The following is a 17472-nucleotide window of genomic DNA, read 5'->3' as shown; positions in this document are numbered from 1 at the left end:
TTAAATCAGAAGGAAAGCAAAAGAAAGATTTGCTTTAAAAAGAAAGGTTTGCTATAGTAGGCCTCAGACAAAGGATCCAAGAGTGGCAAATGTCAAAGGAGGCCTTGATCAGCATGTGTCTGACAGTGCTGAGAAAATGTCATATCAGGACTGGAGGTATGGGTAGGGGTGCACAGCAACTGCTAACGCAGGCCTCAATGGGTGGGTGAAGAACAGATGTAGAGACCGGAAGCCTCACACAATGAGTGGGTGTGGCAGAGGAAAGACTTCAAACAACCAGTGGATGAGCAGGAGAAAAGGGATTGACATAGAACTGCTGACAAAGTAGATGGAAGCAGTCTGCTGCCCAGGACTCACCTGCATCTGTGCACTGCTGAAAGGACCGTACAGCTCAGCCTTGTCGTTATTTTCCCACTTGTATTCCCACATTGTGTCATCCAACATTGCTGCGGGAAAGAAGCATTGAAGATTTCAGTAGGTTAAGAAAGATTCACATGTCCTTTGTCACATTTGTTACCTGATACAGCTCCACACAAAACAATATATTATATTGACTTTCCTTTTCAATAAATAAAAGCAAATATCAAAGCAATGCAGCTCAGGTATCGAGAAGAGGATGGCAAGGTGAAAAAGCTTAGGAAGTGGAAAATGACTTCGATGAAGAGGGGAAAGGGAAAGTCTAGGACAAGGCACACACTCGCGCTGAGAACAGGAGCTTAGGGGTCGAAGGGTACCTTAAGGGCAGGGTAGCAGTGGGGGAGGGGGCAGATTGGAAAGATGAGTAGTGGGGTGAATAGCAAGGGGTCTAGTTGGATGGCAAAGGTATGGAAATGGGATGCAGCAATAACGAATAGTCAAAAGGGTAACGGTATGGGTCGGTGATTAATAGAACTACAGTTTAAAAATTAGCTGCTGCTGTGTGAAGGGTTGCCTTGGCCTTAATTCAGGATTCAGTCACCTGGATTTGTAAGTAAACCTGATCTAGTAATGTTTAAGCTTGAAAACAATGACTCCAAATATATATTTGCACCCCATTTGACATCAACTTGAAAGCACAGTACCATTTATGGAAGTAAAAAGGATCCATATTTAAGTCAAAGTCAAAAATAAAACAAATCAAGTTCCATGCTTTCTAGCCCAAAAATAAAAAGTAAACCACAGCCACACTATACATACAGCACTGTTTCTATCTATTCTATAAAAACGTTAAGGGTGAAGAACGTAAACATAATAAACCGTAAACCTGGCAAACAGATCAAACTCCAAACAGGATATCCAGAGATTTGCAATGTGTACATTAAACTATTATTAGACATGCGCAAAATAATAAAGATGCAACCAGGACTTTCAGAAGACAGTAAACATGTCTGGGAGGGTAAAGTTATGACATAGCTCATATTTTTGAGCACTAACTCCTGTCCTCCACTGGGTCGAGGGCGGGTCACATGTCAATCTAAAACATTTCCAGGTGCAAAACTATTGCTTCAGGTGAACAGTTACTTTTGCAGCATGAAATCCTTCTAGATTCATATGTTGTGCATCAATTATGTGACTGCTTTGCTCCTGTGGAGAAGGGTGAGAAGTCTGGGTAATGAAAAGTATGTGTGTTAAGATTATCTGACTTACCTGGTTTTCACTTTGCAACTCAATAGCTACACATTGGTGTCCCATACAAATGAGTATGGAGGACTAGATTGCTGTTGAACAAATGTTGTAAATGGGAACACTAACAGTGTACGTTAAAGTTGGCCCTTTCTTCCCACTGGAATATGACTGTGTTTTTGTCAAGAACTCTACCAGTTAAGGATTGTCATGGGTGAACCATTTATACAATCCTTATTCATACAGTTAGCTTTGTAACTGCTTCTCCTTAATCATGCGTGCACAAGCAACAAAGAACTGTTGCTAACCTTGTATCCTTTAGGTAATACAAGATGGCCCTTTTAACAGTCTAGGAATGTAAAGCCTTTTCAACTGGCAGAGCTGGATATAAAAGAAAGAGGGCAAGAGTACTGCTTGACTGATATGAAAGTTAGATATTAACTTGGCGATAAATGTAGGATTTGTGTGCATAGCTGTCTTATCTTTATAATTTTGTACGGTAGGCTCTTTTAGGAATCTAGATTTCCACTAATCTTGCATAATGAAGTACTGTAAATTAAAAAGAAAAAAGTTTAAGTCCAATGTTTCAAGACTGTCCTCTGCACTTGTTCAAAAGGAGATCTCATAACACTACTTACGACAAATTTAAAACATCTAAATTGTTATTGGAGCAGCATGTGCTGGATACATTCTCTGTGCTCTCTCAAGAACCTCTTGATAACTGGTAGTATAAATAGCTTATTACAAGTTACTCTCCCTTGTGAAAGCAGCAATACCTAAAGAATGTTAAGAGGCTTACCATAATTTGTTGCATAGCTAATGCATGACATTCAATACAAGCCTCGCTTGGGCATGTTGTGCTTGAAATTGATGGCCTTGATGTCACTTTACAAAGCATGTCCTTTTTGTCGCATAACACGTGTTGCTGCCCTTTGAGTACTCTTTTTGACATTCATACATACTTGTGGTAGGTTAAGATTTCCAAGCTTCTTGACTTTAGGAACCAAGCTTTTCGGTTCGGGGACTGGAAAAAAATTGCTTCCCTCTTTTTATGGTCAACACCACTGGTAACGATAGCAGCATTAACATCTCTTTTTGGAGATGGTAATGAAATATATATTTGCACCCCATTTGACATCAACTTGAAAGCACAGTACCATTTATGGAAGTAAAAAGGATCCATATTTAAGTCAAAGTCAAAAATAAAACAAATCAAGTTCCATGCTTTCTAGCCCAAAAATAAAAAGTAAACCACAGCCACACTATACATACAGCACTGTTTCTATCTATTCTATAAAAACGTTAAGGGTGAAGAACGTAAACATAATAAACCGTAAACCTGGCAAACAGATCAAATTCCAAACAGGATATCCAGAGATTTGCAATGTGTACATTAAACTATTATTAGACATGCGCAAAATAATAAAGATGCAACCAGGACTTTCAGAAGACAGTAAACATGTCTGGGAGGGTAAAGTTATGACATAGCTCATATTTTTGAGCACTAACTCCTGTCCTCCACTGGGTCGAGGGCGGGTCACATGTCAATCTAAAACATTTCCAGGTGCAAAACTATTGCTTCAGGTGAACAGTTACTTTTGCAGCATGAAATCCTTCTAGATTCATATGTTGTGCATCAATTATGTGACTGCTTTGCTCCTGTGGAGAAGGGTGAGAAGTCTGGGTAATGAAAAGTATGTGTGTTAAGATTATCTGACTTACCTGGTTTTCACTTTGCAACTCAATAGCTACACATTGGTGTCCCATACAAATGAGTATGGAGGACTAGATTGCTGTTGAACAAATGTTGTAAATGGGAACACTAACAGTGTACGTTAAAGTTGGCCCTTTCTTCCCACTGGAATATGACTGTGTTTTTGTCAAGAACTCTACCAGTTAAGGATTGTCATGGGTGAACCATTTATACAATCCTTATTCATACAGTTAGCTTTGTAACTGCTTCTCCTTAATCATGCGTGCACAAGCAACAAAGAACTGTTGCTAACCTTGTATCCTTTAGGTAATACAAGATGGCCCTTTTAACAGTCTAGGAATGTAAAGCCTTTTCAACTGGCAGAGCTGGATATAAAAGAAAGAGGGCAAGAGTACTGCTTGACTGATATGAAAGTTAGATATTAACTTGGCGATAAATGTAGGATTTGTGTGCATAGCTGTCTTATCTTTATAATTTTGTACGGTAGGCTCTTTTAGGAATCTAGATTTCCACTAATCTTGCATAATGAAGTACTGTAAATTAAAAAGAAAAAAGTTTAAGTCCAATGTTTCAAGACTGTCCTCTGCACTTGTTCAAAAGGAGATCTCATAACACTACTTACGACAAATTTAAAACATCTAAATTGTTATTGGAGCAGCATGTGCTGGATACATTCTCTGTGCTCTCTCAAGAACCTCTTGATAACTGGTAGTATAAATAGCTTATTACAAGTTACTCTCCCTTGTGAAAGCAGCAATACCTAAAGAATGTTAAGAGGCTTACCATAATTTGTTGCATAGCTAATGCATGACATTCAATACAAGCCTCGCTTGGGCATGTTGTGCTTGAAATTGATGGCCTTGATGTCACTTTACAAAGCATGTCCTTTTTGTCGCATAACACGTGTTGCTGCCCTTTGAGTACTCTTTTTGACATTCATACATACTTGTGGTAGGTTAAGATTTCCAAGCTTCTTGACTTTAGGAACCAAGCTTTTCGGTTCGGGGACTGGAAAAAAATTGCTTCCCTCTTTTTATGGTCAACACCACTGGTAACGATAGCAGCATTAACATCTCTTTTTGGAGATGGTAATGAAATATATATTTGCACCCCATTTGACATCAACTTGAAAGCACAGTACCATTTATGGAAGTAAAAAGGATCCATATTTAAGTCAAAGTCAAAAATAAAACAAATCAAGTTCCATGCTTTCTAGCCCAAAAATAAAAAGTAAACCACAGCCACACTATACATACAGCACTGTTTCTATCTATTCTATAAAAACGTTAAGGGTGAAGAACGTAAACATAATAAACCGTAAACCTGGCAAACAGATCAAATTCCAAACAGGATATCCAGAGATTTGCAATGTGTACATTAAACTATTATTAGACATGCGCAAAATAATAAAGATGCAACCAGGACTTTCAGAAGACAGTAAACATGTCTGGGAGGGTAAAGTTATGACATAGCTCATATTTTTGAGCACTAACTCCTGTCCTCCACTGGGTCGAGGGCGGGTCACATGTCAATCTAAAACATTTCCAGGTGCAAAACTATTGCTTCAGGTGAACAGTTACTTTTGCAGCATGAAATCCTTCTAGATTCATATGTTGTGCATCAATTATGTGACTGCTTTGCTCCTGTGGAGAAGGGTGAGAAGTCTGGGTAATGAAAAGTATGTGTGTTAAGATTATCTGACTTACCTGGTTTTCACTTTGCAACTCAATAGCTACACATTGATGTCCCATACAAATGAGTATGGAGGACTAGATTGCTGTTGAACTATGTGGAGAAGCGTGGCTCAGTGGTTAGAGGCGGCAGACCCGGAAGCTGAGATCGGCCGTGGACCAGGGTTCGATTCCCCGCCTCGGTGGGTCTCGGGCTCAAATTTCCATGGAGTCGACAATTCTCGCTCCGGTGCCTACTCGACTCACGGGGTCACACTCTGCGACTCTGGGCAATAGCTTGCTTTATCTCCACTACGGCCCCTCGCGGCGGGATGCCTGGCTTTCACCTTGTGGATACCCATGCCTGGCTTTCACCTTGTGGATACCCGGCCGGGGTATCTCACAGGGGAATACCAGGACGGGTTCCCTAAGCAAGCGCCTTGAGACCCCTGGATTAAAGCGCGCTATATAAATCGAAGCACATTTACATTTACAATGAGGTGAGATACCATGTTTGTCAAGCTCATTGTATTGGAAGAAGATTGTCTTATTGGGCACCTGTTGAGGACAGGAGGGATTAATAGTGGTGGTGGAAAAGTGTACATCAATACCCCATACTCCTTCAGTAACAATGTATTCCCCTAAATCGGGCAACCCAGTGAAATCGAAAATAATTGTTCATATTACCCACCCCTGCATTACTAACAATCGGCAACAATAAGCATTATAGACGGTTGCTTTCTTTGATGATGGTTTTGAAACATATGGCAACATTCAATTAATGGATGGCTAATTTAAAACAGTGAGGCTAGGGGAACGTTGACGCTAGAACAAACCGGTCTGTCAGGAGTCCTCCAAGTGTCAAGAAATTAAAAACGTTTTGATCAGGCTCCCACTCATAAGAAATACTCATCCATCTGTGTAATAAGCCTGTTTCGACATTCTAGTTGGCTGGTAATTGGTGTGCCACCTGAAAAATCTGGAACTGAAGTGGCCAGTGACGAATGTTCTGTGCCACGTTTGACACGTTACATTATTTTGTTCCTCTCTGCTTATGCAAAATGTCAGTGTATGTTTCAGGAGGTTTAAAGCAGTACCTTGACCTGTATTTGACCCTGAAATCCTTTTAGTGCGCAGAACTGCCTTGTACTGTAGAACGTTAATATGTTTGATTACATCAACGTCCAATAGCGCTCTACTTGAAGGTTGCAGAGATGTCTCTCCCACCCTATAATAAATACAGTATCCTTAATTGTTACTTTGTATGAATTCTCTTTCCTTGTCACGTTGTCACAGTTGCCACCATTTTATCTTGTTTTGGGCACTTTCCTTCTTGTACAAGTTGCATGTGCAGTTACGTCACGTTTTAGATATTTGGTATAGTGCTAAGACAGCTCATTTGATATGGAGTATCCTGGTGCTGCAGCCTTCTGAAGAGGAGGCAAACTCAACTAGATTCTCAGAAAGAAGATTAAAAAGCTTTGTAAAAAGTGAAAGGGTACTGCAGGAGCGGTTGGGAACCAGCAACTTGTTCCAGTAGTCAAAGGCAAGATATGAAGAGATGTGTCCACAATTACAAGTAGTTTGAATCCTGAAGGGGCCCCTAAAGCGAAATTGGCTGATCTCAGAAGTCTGACTGGATGATAAAATCTGATACTGGAGTGAGATTTGGCAGATCAGCCCCTTGCATGGCCTTATAAGAGTGTCAGAGAAGCTTACAAATGCTAATGTTTCTGATTGGAAGCCAATGCAAAGAACTTAGCAGACTGCCGAATTGTGAACCACCTGTGGCATGTCATCAGGGACAAACTCATATCCACCAGCAAGGAGTTTCCATAATTCAGGTGACTAGTTATAAGTGCCTGGGTCACAGTCTTCTTACAATCCAAATGTAGCCACGAGAACACCTTCCTGAGAAGGTGAAGTATGTCAAAGCAGGCACCACTTGTGGCCTTGACATGGGTTTCCATCTGAAGCTGGTCATCCATTGCGAAGCTGAGATTTATCGCTACCTTTTTAGGTCTCGCCTGCTAATGCGCTTGCGCATTGCTGGCGAGAGATATTGGGGCTTAACCAGAGCTTAACCATCGGGCGATTCCCTGCAGTGCCCGTGAAAAGCGCGTGCACATCAAAGCCATCTGCCTCCCTCCCACAGGCATCCCCCAGTGTGCGCTTTGCCTCAGGCATTTCTCCTCCCCTAATTATTCACTGCCCGCGGCCGGCCGGCCGGCTGTACTTTCACTTTTTTTTTAATGTTCAACTTCTCCCTGGAGAATTATTTACAGGCGCTATAACAAATACATAGAAGCATTTTGCTGGTGACTAACATCTTTTATTTTCTCCGGAAGGCATGTCTGTTTTCACAGTGGAATGCGTGAGACTTCTGTGTGGCAGTGAATTGTCTCGTACATGCTATTTCATTCGTCCTGGTGGCTGGGCTCGGTCTGTCCCCCATTCTGTGTCTAAAAGGGGATCGGAGATCAAAGGATCTAGTGAGGTTTCTGATTCCCGCTGATTGATTGGGAACAGAAGTTCTGCCTGGCCGTGTTTTGCTTTTAATTGGAAGTCCATCGGTGGCTGACATTAATGCAGTTCTCCTCAGCAGCGGCGCGCAAACATAACAAATGCTGCTCTCTCGCCATTACCTTTCCGAACATATTTTAATTTCAACATTTGATCCAGCGTTTGTTTAAAAGCAAACGATTTCCCAACTGCACTTTTTATATATATTTTATCAATTCTCTGAGAGCGTTTCTTGTTCAAGAGGCTGTGAGCCCAAAAGTTTCCATTTCTTCAAGGACTTATACTGAACTTTTAAGAAAAGGAATCAGTTTAAGAAAAGGAACTCACAAATCCATCCCTATACATACATGCATTCTTTAGTTCCGTTCCAGTTCCCTCTTCTCGCTCTTTCTCCCTCCCTCACCACTCTGCATTCCTTCCTGCAGTCCATTATGCAAAGGATTACGTATTTTTAGGTCTCGCCTGTCGATGCGCATGCGCATCGAGCAAGCGAGAGTATTGGGACTTATCCACTCTTTATCCACACTGCAAGGAATCGTGGCGATTCCTTGCAGTGCCCGTGACTTTTAAGCTCAATGCGCATGCGCATTGAGCTTAAAAGCGCGTGCACGTCCGTCTTGGTTTACCCGCTCCGCCCCCTCCCCTTCCCGCCGTCTCGCATTTCCCCTGCCGCATCAAAGGCTTTCACGGCCGGCCGGCCATGCTTTCAGTTTCACGACCGGCCGTGTGAATTACATTCCAAAGCCCGCTCTCCCTGCTCCGCCCCCTGCTCCGGCCGAGACGCATTTCTCCTCCCTCCTCCCCCCTCCTGGGTCAGGTTACCCTGCTTTCTCTCGTTTTTTTCGTTATGCTTTCTGGCAACAACACACAGTCGAGTAACGCAGGCAGAGAGAGGGACATCCGGGGCTCTGCTCACCACGGAGGTACGTTCAGCATGTTTAACTCGTGTTGTGATGCAGCCTTGAATTTGGCTGAGGACTTGTAGACAGTCTCCTTGCTCATGGTTTGGCTCTTAAACTGTGAATATCGGGTCTGTCCTCCGGAACAGAATGTTTTCCGGAACCTGTAATATCTTCTTTTCATTGGATCTGACATACGAGCAAGTGTTTGCACAGCTTGACCAGAAATTGTGGTAGGAAATTAAATCTCCGTAATGCCAAGTCATTTGTAACGTGTTGTGTGCCTCCGACGGCCCCTTCCAAGCACTAACAGTGGATCTAAAAGCATCCTGTGTCTGCTGCATTAGCGCAGTTCACAACATTGGACTCCATGCTTGCTTTGGGTAATTAGTTCTCGCCTAGCCATCCATTATTGTCTGTTTCTACTAGGCCTGCAATACGTTAAGTAGGCTGCAGATCAAATCATCTGTTCTGAGAAAACCACATTAGGGACCAGATAAGGTCAGAGCCCAGCTCACGACAGTTTAAATTGCATGAATCTGAACCTGCCAGTCAAAAGGTTTCACGCAATAAACATTTTATGTATTTGAAATATCGTGGAAAATGGTCTACATTCCCCATTAAACCATTTGCTTGATCCTGCTTCTGTAAACTTTGTACACAAGTGCTATTTATTGTTTCTGTAGAGGGCAATGATCCGGTTCTGAAATTAATCATTGAATATTTACTAGTGAAACTGTATCATTTCAGCATAAGGAAATAACAAGTATTGACAATCCCAGTAGGTCTGGATTATAAAGATATGTTACTGGGGCCTGTAATTTGACTTACTCTCTCACTTCTGATGGATCTGCGTTTTTTGGACTCAGGCACTACCCCAACAATTAGATACAAATTACAGGTCCCACTAATGAATGGCTCTTCAGCACTGATATCTTCTTTTTGCCCCGAAGGCTCAATGCTAACGACAAACAACCTTAACAGAGAGGCACAGTCACCTCGTACATAGCAGTGACAACAAGGAGACTATTTCTTCCTGGGCTCCCCTGTCCCAGATGTTCTACTCTAACATGACTAGCAACAACTACCTGCTGCTACAGGCTAACTGAGAATACCACAGCCATTTTGCCCTGGAAATGCCACAGGCCTGCACACCAAAGAAGGAGCAAAACAAGTGTTGGCTGATATTCTTTGTCTTACAAACTGAACCATGCTACATTAATGCAATAAATTATGACTGACGAAATACTAAATCTTTCTATACCAAAACAATATGTGTAACTCAATAACATACATCTTTTCTTTAATTTTTATTTAACAGTTTTATTGATTTTCGTTATGTAAACAAAATAAAACATCTTAGAATACATCGAGAGCACACATTGCAATATGTTGAATTTAAAGCCAACCCCTTCCCGCCGTCTCGCATTTCCCCTGCCGCATCAAAGGCTTTCACGGCCGGCCGGCCATGCTTTCAGTTTCACAACCCTCACTCATCCTCACTCACTCACCCTCAACCCCTCACCCTCACCCTCACCCTCACCCTCAACCCCTCACCCCCTCACCCTCACTCGCCCTCACCCTCACTCACCCTCAACCCCTCACCCTCACTCGCCCTCAACCCCTCACCCTCAACCCCTCACCCACCCTCAACCCCTCCCCCTCAACCCCTCAACCTCACTCACCCTCAACCCCTCACCCCCTCACCCTCACTCACTCACCCTCAACCCCTCACCCCCTCACCCTCAACCCCTCACCCTCAACCCCTCACCCTCAACCCCTCACCCTCACTCACTCACCCTCAACCCCTCACCCTCAACCCCTCACCCTCAACCCCTCACTCACCCTCAACCCCTCACTCACCCTCACTCTCACTCACCCTCACTCATCCTCACTCACCCTCAACCCCTCACCCTCACCCTCACCCACCCTCAACCCCTCACCCTAACTCACACTCACCCTCACCCTCACTCACCCTCACTCTCACTCACTCACCATCACTCTCACTCACCCTCACTCACCCTCACTCTCACTCACCCTCAACCCCTCACTCACCCTCAACCCCTCACTCACCCTCACTCACCCTCACCCACCCTCACCCTCACTCACCCTCACTCACCCTCAACCCCTCACCCTCACACAGTGCAATAGGTCTCGGAGCATTTGAGTTAGAGCTTTTAGAATTGTTTATGGCTTTTTTTATTTGTAATTCTTTAGCATTGGCTACAGGAAACAAAAATGCTAAAGATTTACAAAAAAAACCCATAAACAATTCTAAAAGCACTAACTCTAATGCTGCGAGACCTATTGCATTTCCAATGCTTGTTTTTATCTTGTTTTTATTATTACTGAGGCTTTTTAAAGCGTGTTTCAGCTCTCCTTCAGCGCCTCCTCTCCGCCCCCTTCCCTGATGCTATTTTACACCAGGTTTTCAATCTGCCTTCAATTACGGATTTGTTTCCTTCTCTTCAGACAGCTTCTCACAGCTTTGATGTTCTCAGTGGGCTGTGTCTCGACATTTGGCTAACACCAGCTTGTCTTGTTTGTAAAGCAATCCTGCATAGCCATTTGTTTGCAGGATACACGTAATTGGCTGTAATAAGCAAACCTTAGCTATCGTATCAGAAGGAATTACTTTGAGGGAGAAGTTCCTTTTAACAATTATTCATAATAAGGGCAGATTAGAACTGCAGGTTTTTATCTCGCAACATCCTTGGAAAAAAATATCTTCTAATGTATGGGACTTTTTAAGTCTCTGCTTTGGGGAGGGCCAGAGTTTCAACAACGTAGGTGCAGAATACAGAACCAGTTGTACAGCACCTCCTAGTGCCCACATTTCTCACAGCCTTAGTTTATTCATTTCGGAAGTGAAAATCATCCCAATATCCCTCCCGCTCTCGCTATCTCTCTCTCTCCCCCTCTCTTTCTCTTTCTTTCGTCTCCTCTCTCTTTCTCCCTCTCTATCTCTTTCTCTCTCTCCCCTCTATCTCTTTCTCTCCTCCCTCTCTATCTCTCTCCTTTCTCTTTGTCTCTCCCGCGCTCTCTCTCTCACTCTTTCACTCTCTCCTCTATTTCTAGCTTTCTTTGTCTCTTTTCGAAACCTCTCTCTCTTTCTCTCTCTAGCTCTTTCGCTCACTCCCTCTCCCTCTCTTTATCACTCTTCCCTCTCACACTCCACTCTGTGCCACGTAATAACGCGCCACATAGTTACACTCTACTCAATGCTACATAAATACACCACACAGAATACCACCTCTACCTTTACTCTACCTCTATTCTACCCCTCTACCTCTGCTCTACCTCTACCTCTCTACCCCTCTACACCTTTTACCCCTCTACTACCCCTCTATTACCCCACTACCTCCCCTCTACCTCTCTTCTACCCCTCTACCTCTACTCTACCTCTCTTCTACCCCTCTACTCTACCTCTCTACCCCTCTTCTACACCTCTACCACCCATCTACTACCCCTCTACCTCTCTACCTCTACTCTACCTCTATACCCCCTCTACCATACTACCCCTCTACCATACTACCCCTCTACTACACCTCTATTACCCATCTACTACGGCTCTACCCCTCTACTACCCCTCTACCTCCCTTCTACCCCTCCATCCATCCATCCCTCCATCCATCCATCCATCCCCCCACTCCATCAATCCATCCATCCATCCATACCCCCACTCCATTCATCCATCCATCCCCCCACTCCATCCATCCATCCCCCCACTCCAACCATCCATCCCCCCACTCCATCCATCTATCCCCCCACTCCATCCATCCATCCATCCATCCCCCCACTCCATCCATCCATCCATCCATCCCCCCACTCCATCCATCCATCCATCCCCCCACTCCATCCATCCCCCCACTCCATCCATCCATCCATCCCACTCCATCCATCCCCCCACTCCATCCATCCATCCCCCCACTCCATCCATGCATCCCACTCCATCCATCCATCCATCCCCCCACTCCATCCATCCATCCATCCATCCCACTCCATCCATCCCTCCATCCCAATCACTCCATCCATCCATCCCCGCACTCCATCCATCCATCCCCGCACTCCATCCATCCATCCCCGCACTCCATCCATCCATCCCCGCACTCCATCCATCCATCCCCGCACTCCATCCATCCATCCCCGCACTCCATCCATCCATTCCCCCGACTCCATCCATCCCTCCTCGCCCCACACTCCATCCCTCCCCCGCCCAACATACATCCCTCCCCTGCCCCACACTCCATCCCTCCCCCGCCCACACTCCACCCCTCCCCGCCCCACACTCCATCCCTCGCCCGCTTGCCCTGGCTCTATCTCTCACCCTGCCTCTATCTCTCGCCCTCCCTCTATCTGTCTTTCTATCGCCCTCACTATCCATCGCATCACCACAGCTACACTTAGGGGCACCACAACATCACTATGCGCTACCACAGCATCACTGAACGCCACAGCATTACTCGTCTCCGCCACAACATCATTCAGAGCCACCACAGCATCAATCTGTGCAACCATTCAACAACAACTGATTCAAATATGTTCTCTCAATGTTTCAAACTTCATTACAAATGTCACAAAACAATTTAATATTTCACTTCTGTTCTTGTATTTTCATCACAATAAAATACACTAAACATAATCTTCCAAAAAGTTATTTGCAAAAGTTTAAGCTATTGCCATTATAAATTACAATAACTTTTATTTAAGTATTAATTATTGAAAAAAATACAACCCATTGTTATTTTTAATATTAATACATCTAAGTCATGTAAATACAACACATATTGCATTACAAATGCTATAGGTGTCACGTTTGCAAAAGTTAACACTATTGGCATTGTAAATGACAAAGTTATTCATTTCGCTATTTTCAAAACAAAAACATAAATAAAAAATGTCATTTACAATAATAGCACCTTAGCTGCTTCGCAAATATCCCTCCCCAGTGCTGCGCTGTCCATTGGAACTAGTGCTGAATGGACGTCCAATGGTCGTGCGCAGCACTGGGGAGGTAGCGCTCGTGACGACCATTGGCCGTCAGCAGCGCTGAAGAGGCTAATACCTCTAACTTTACTAATGCGAGACCTATTGCATTGCAAATGCTTGTTAAGGCAGGGTGGGATGCCTATTTCTCAGGGTCATGAGTCCTCAGACCAAGCCTTAGAAGCTTATCCAAAAAGGTATCATTTCAGTTTTCTCCCCCTTCAATTGTATTAAAGTAAGTTTTTTCCACATAGCCATGGCACCCATGCAGTCCCCCAAATATAATCTTAGTATGCTCTGTCTCCTGGACAAAAGACAGCACCAACTGCGCATCATCTGCAAAGGACATTCTCTCAAGTCCAAACACCTTTGCGCCAGAGGGGCATATATAGATGTTATAGAGTGTAGGGGTCAGGGAGGATACCTGAGGTATGCCAAAGATATCAGCTGCCATGGATTCATAAAAAGGAACGGAGACTACCAGGTAGCGACCATCCAGGAAGTCCTACAGCCAATCGAAGGCCGCCTGTACACTCCTATGTCAGCCAGTCGGTCAGTTGTGACTGAAGTATCAAGTGATTGTTTGATTCCATCATCCCTAAAAGTCATCACAGTTTTAACTGCTAAGAGACTAATGGTAATTAAAAACATTATCCTGCTAAGCCAGTAATCGCCTGAAAGTCAGTGCTGCCTTGCTGCAGCTGTGTTCGATCACGCTCCTAAGAATACTTTTTACTAGGATGGTGGAGGACATTTTTCAAGTTCACTTTGAATCCAAATTAGTATACAAGTGTTATGACTATTCATAATGTTCTGGCATCGCTCTTGGGCTAAATAGATTCACTGGAACACTTTGATATGATGATGAATTTCGCCCTCAAAAACCAGAGATATTTTGAATGATTCTGATGCAGGGTAAGACAGAAGTAGACATCCTTGTAGTTTATGGTAGAGAGAAAATTATCTTGGTCCAGCAAGGGGAGGACAATTTGCAATGTTGTCATCTGGAATCCATCTATTCACTAATTGTTAACAATACACAAGTTGAGAATTGAATGCAATGTTAAGTTTGCTTCAGTATCAGAAGTTGCACACCAACTGAACACCTTTATTTCTCTTTTTATGGTATTCTTTCTAACGTTCCCCTGAACATCAGTTTTTGAACTTCCTTATAGAATGGAGGATTGTAATTCTTTTTACAATTTTCTAGCTTGTAGGAGGTTCCCAGGTTACCTCTATGTATTACCCATGTTTTGCTGTATTAAACAACCATTCATCTGAGGTAATTGTTTACCGTTATTTTAGATAATATATATCAGTCTACCCCCACCTACCAGTGGCGATTTGGGTACCAAGAGATGAAGTCACTTATTAGTTCGTCCTGAATCTCTTGAGCTCTGCCCTGTGTCATGACCTTCATTCTTCAAAAGGACTGTTTTGATATACGCTATGTTATTACTCTGTTGATGGTTGCAACCTTGTTCTGTTGCTATGTTGGCCTGTTCTTCGATTAGGCAATTCTTGGAGAAAAGTGATTCTTCATTGCAACATTCTTCCCCACTGTATCCAGTCTTTTCCTTTTTAGGTCGAGCCTGAGCCAGCGCGTATGCGCTGCTCTGCGAGGCTTCTTGTGAGCACTCTAAAGTACTCTGTGTGGGTCTGACTCCTCCCACACATAGGATTGGCTTCTGCGTGTGTCTTTCGCTATTGAAAGCACACAAATGGCTAAAGGCGGGTGCATGTCCCACCTTCTTTTTTAATGCTCACTCCCACAGCGTTTTGCTCTCGGGAGCGAGCAGTGGCGGGCGCGCAGGATGGCAGCCCCCATTCCTCATGGGTCAGGTTACACACAACGGTCCGTGCTTTTGCTTTTTTATTGATTTATTGCCTTGTCTTTTTTCGTCAGTTAGATGGTGATGCTGCTTACGTAAAATCAATGTAGAAACCTTTGTTTTCAGGGATGTAATGAGAGCATGTGTGAGTCTATCTTCAGTTAAAAAAGCATTGTGTGGTAAAATCATGGAACCGTTGTTTCCGTGAGAAAAAATGTTAATCTGTTTTTTCACACACTTGAAGCGACTTGCCCATGCTTGTCTGGATGTGCCACTGGTGACGCACTTTCTCTTTAGGTGACCCCTATATGTTTTAGAATTCAGCAATCATTTGCAAATTTATCTATGTGTTTTTCCGCAGTGGGACCAACAAAAACCACACTTTGCAGCCTCCCCCGTTTATATACAAAGCACACCGCTGAATTGCATTACTTGCCAAATGTGTTTTTCCTCATAAACATGTTGCCGTCTCCAATCGATTGATGCCATAGGACAATACATACAGTGGTGTAAGTGCTTGTCACAGATTAGACACACCGAGATTAAAGCTTTGATGTCACAGAGCACTGCATGCAGTGATAAAAGTGTAATGTCAAAGAGCGGACGTTGGAACCTGCTCGCCGTGTGGCTCAGGGGTGCAGTGCCCGCAGTCTCGCTCTGTACAGTATTGTTCCTGGACAGCTTGTTTTCCTGGGTAGTTACTGGGCTGACACGCATGGCCCCGGATGCCCCTCGCACAAGGTGTTTTGTTTCTTATATATAGCCCTCTCATATATACTTTGACCCATTGTGTTTTCCTCAGGTACCCTGCCCTCGCCCTCCCATTCGGCCTCACATAGTTCACATTAAAGTGTGTGCTGTGGAAATGGCAGCATCTGTGCACCCTTCATTACTGTCCTGTAAAGAATAAATAGCCCTCCCAGGTGCATGGCGTATTTGTTTGGGTGTTAGGGCAGGGTTCCTTCTCTTTTAGATTGCTCACGATAAAAGCTGTTTTATGGGTCATGCGGCTCTGGCGTGTCCGTGGTGTGTCATTTGTGCTGAAGATGACCTGTTTGTGCATTAATGCACATGGAGCGTGCTCTCATACATTTGTCAAGGCTACTTTGCAGTTTATGCAATCTGGGATTCAGAGTTTTAAACATGTTTACCTGTGCCAACAACATTGTGTGATCCTGGGCAAATCGTGTTTATTTCTCTGTGTCTTGATTCTATAATCTTCCAGTGGGGAGCAGGTATTCGACACGCAGTATCCAGTGCTAAAAATGCAAGGAGTGCATTGCATAGTTCATTCTTAGATAGATAATTGATTTTATTGATGCATTTTTATGGGAACGCCTGAGCCAGCGTGCATGCGCTGCTCTGCAAGGCATTTAGTAAGGGCTTTTAAACTCCAAACACACAGTCGTGCGTGTGCTTTTTAAACGTCTCGGGCCTAGCGTACACTACGCATGCAGTGTCGCGCAGCGCGAGCCTATTCTGGGCGAATTGAAAATGGACCTTGCATTCCACAACGCTTGTGCCGTTGTGGAATCCAAGGTCCAATTTCATTGGCCTTCGGGTGCGTACTGTTTTGAAACAGAACACGCAATAGGCCATAGGCGGTCGCGTAGCTCCGCCCACGGCCTATTGGTGTCTGTTACGCGCACCAGAGGCCATATGTTTTGAATTATCGCGGTTTGACAGCCACGATAATTCAAAACATATGCTGGCAGTGGCGCGCGCAAACCACTCGCCATTTTTTTTTTTTTTACAAAAGCGATCACGCTGCTTGTTTTTAAAGTGACCACCACTTTGTATTCTCGAGTTGGAGCGTATTCGAGTCTCACTCCTCTGATTATAAGATTTTGCCAGCTGTGCTCAGGATAAGTGATTCTGGGACCTAAGGAAATTGCACATTTATAGTGACTGCCATTAGCACCGTGGAAACAACGACAATGATTGTTTGAATTTGGGTACTTAGCACATTCTACATAATATTTATTATTTACTCTGTGTGACATTTAGTTGGGCCTGAAATTCAACTATCTATAGGATGAGAGGAATATTGGTTGTGACATATATAAGGCATCAACCCTGTCCTCGTTCCTTTTTCGGGCGGTAGTGAAGTTAGCGCCCTGAACGAGCCAAGCCACACGTAATTACTGCCTTCCCAGTGCTTCATTCAGAGACATTTTACCAGCTAAAATCAGGTGATACTTCTGAGTTGGAACAGACAAAAAAGAAGAGGGTTACAGACTACAGTA

The 17472-nt window shown here is 43.8% G+C and overlaps 1 protein-coding gene across 6 annotated transcripts in view; it reads right to left on the bottom strand.

Annotated features, from left to right (window-relative positions):
* Positions 1 to 17472, bottom strand: part of CD2BP2 (CD2 cytoplasmic tail binding protein 2) — a 130713-nt gene that overhangs the window by 32532 nt on the left and 80709 nt on the right. For all 6 annotated transcript variants that reach the window (XM_086931693.1, XM_086931697.1, XM_086931695.1 and 3 more), the window contains exon 6: positions 358 to 446. In XM_086931693.1, the coding sequence (XP_086787819.1) occupies positions 358 to 446 (89 nt within the window). The remainder of the gene's footprint in view (positions 1 to 357; positions 447 to 17472) is intronic.

The sequence above is a fragment of the Lissotriton vulgaris genome, chromosome 7, assembly GCF_964263255.1.
Source record: "Lissotriton vulgaris chromosome 7, aLisVul1.2, whole genome shotgun sequence".
Lineage (NCBI taxonomy): Eukaryota > Metazoa > Chordata > Amphibia > Caudata > Salamandridae > Lissotriton > Lissotriton vulgaris.
This window is presented reverse-complemented; position numbering and strand designations above follow the sequence as displayed.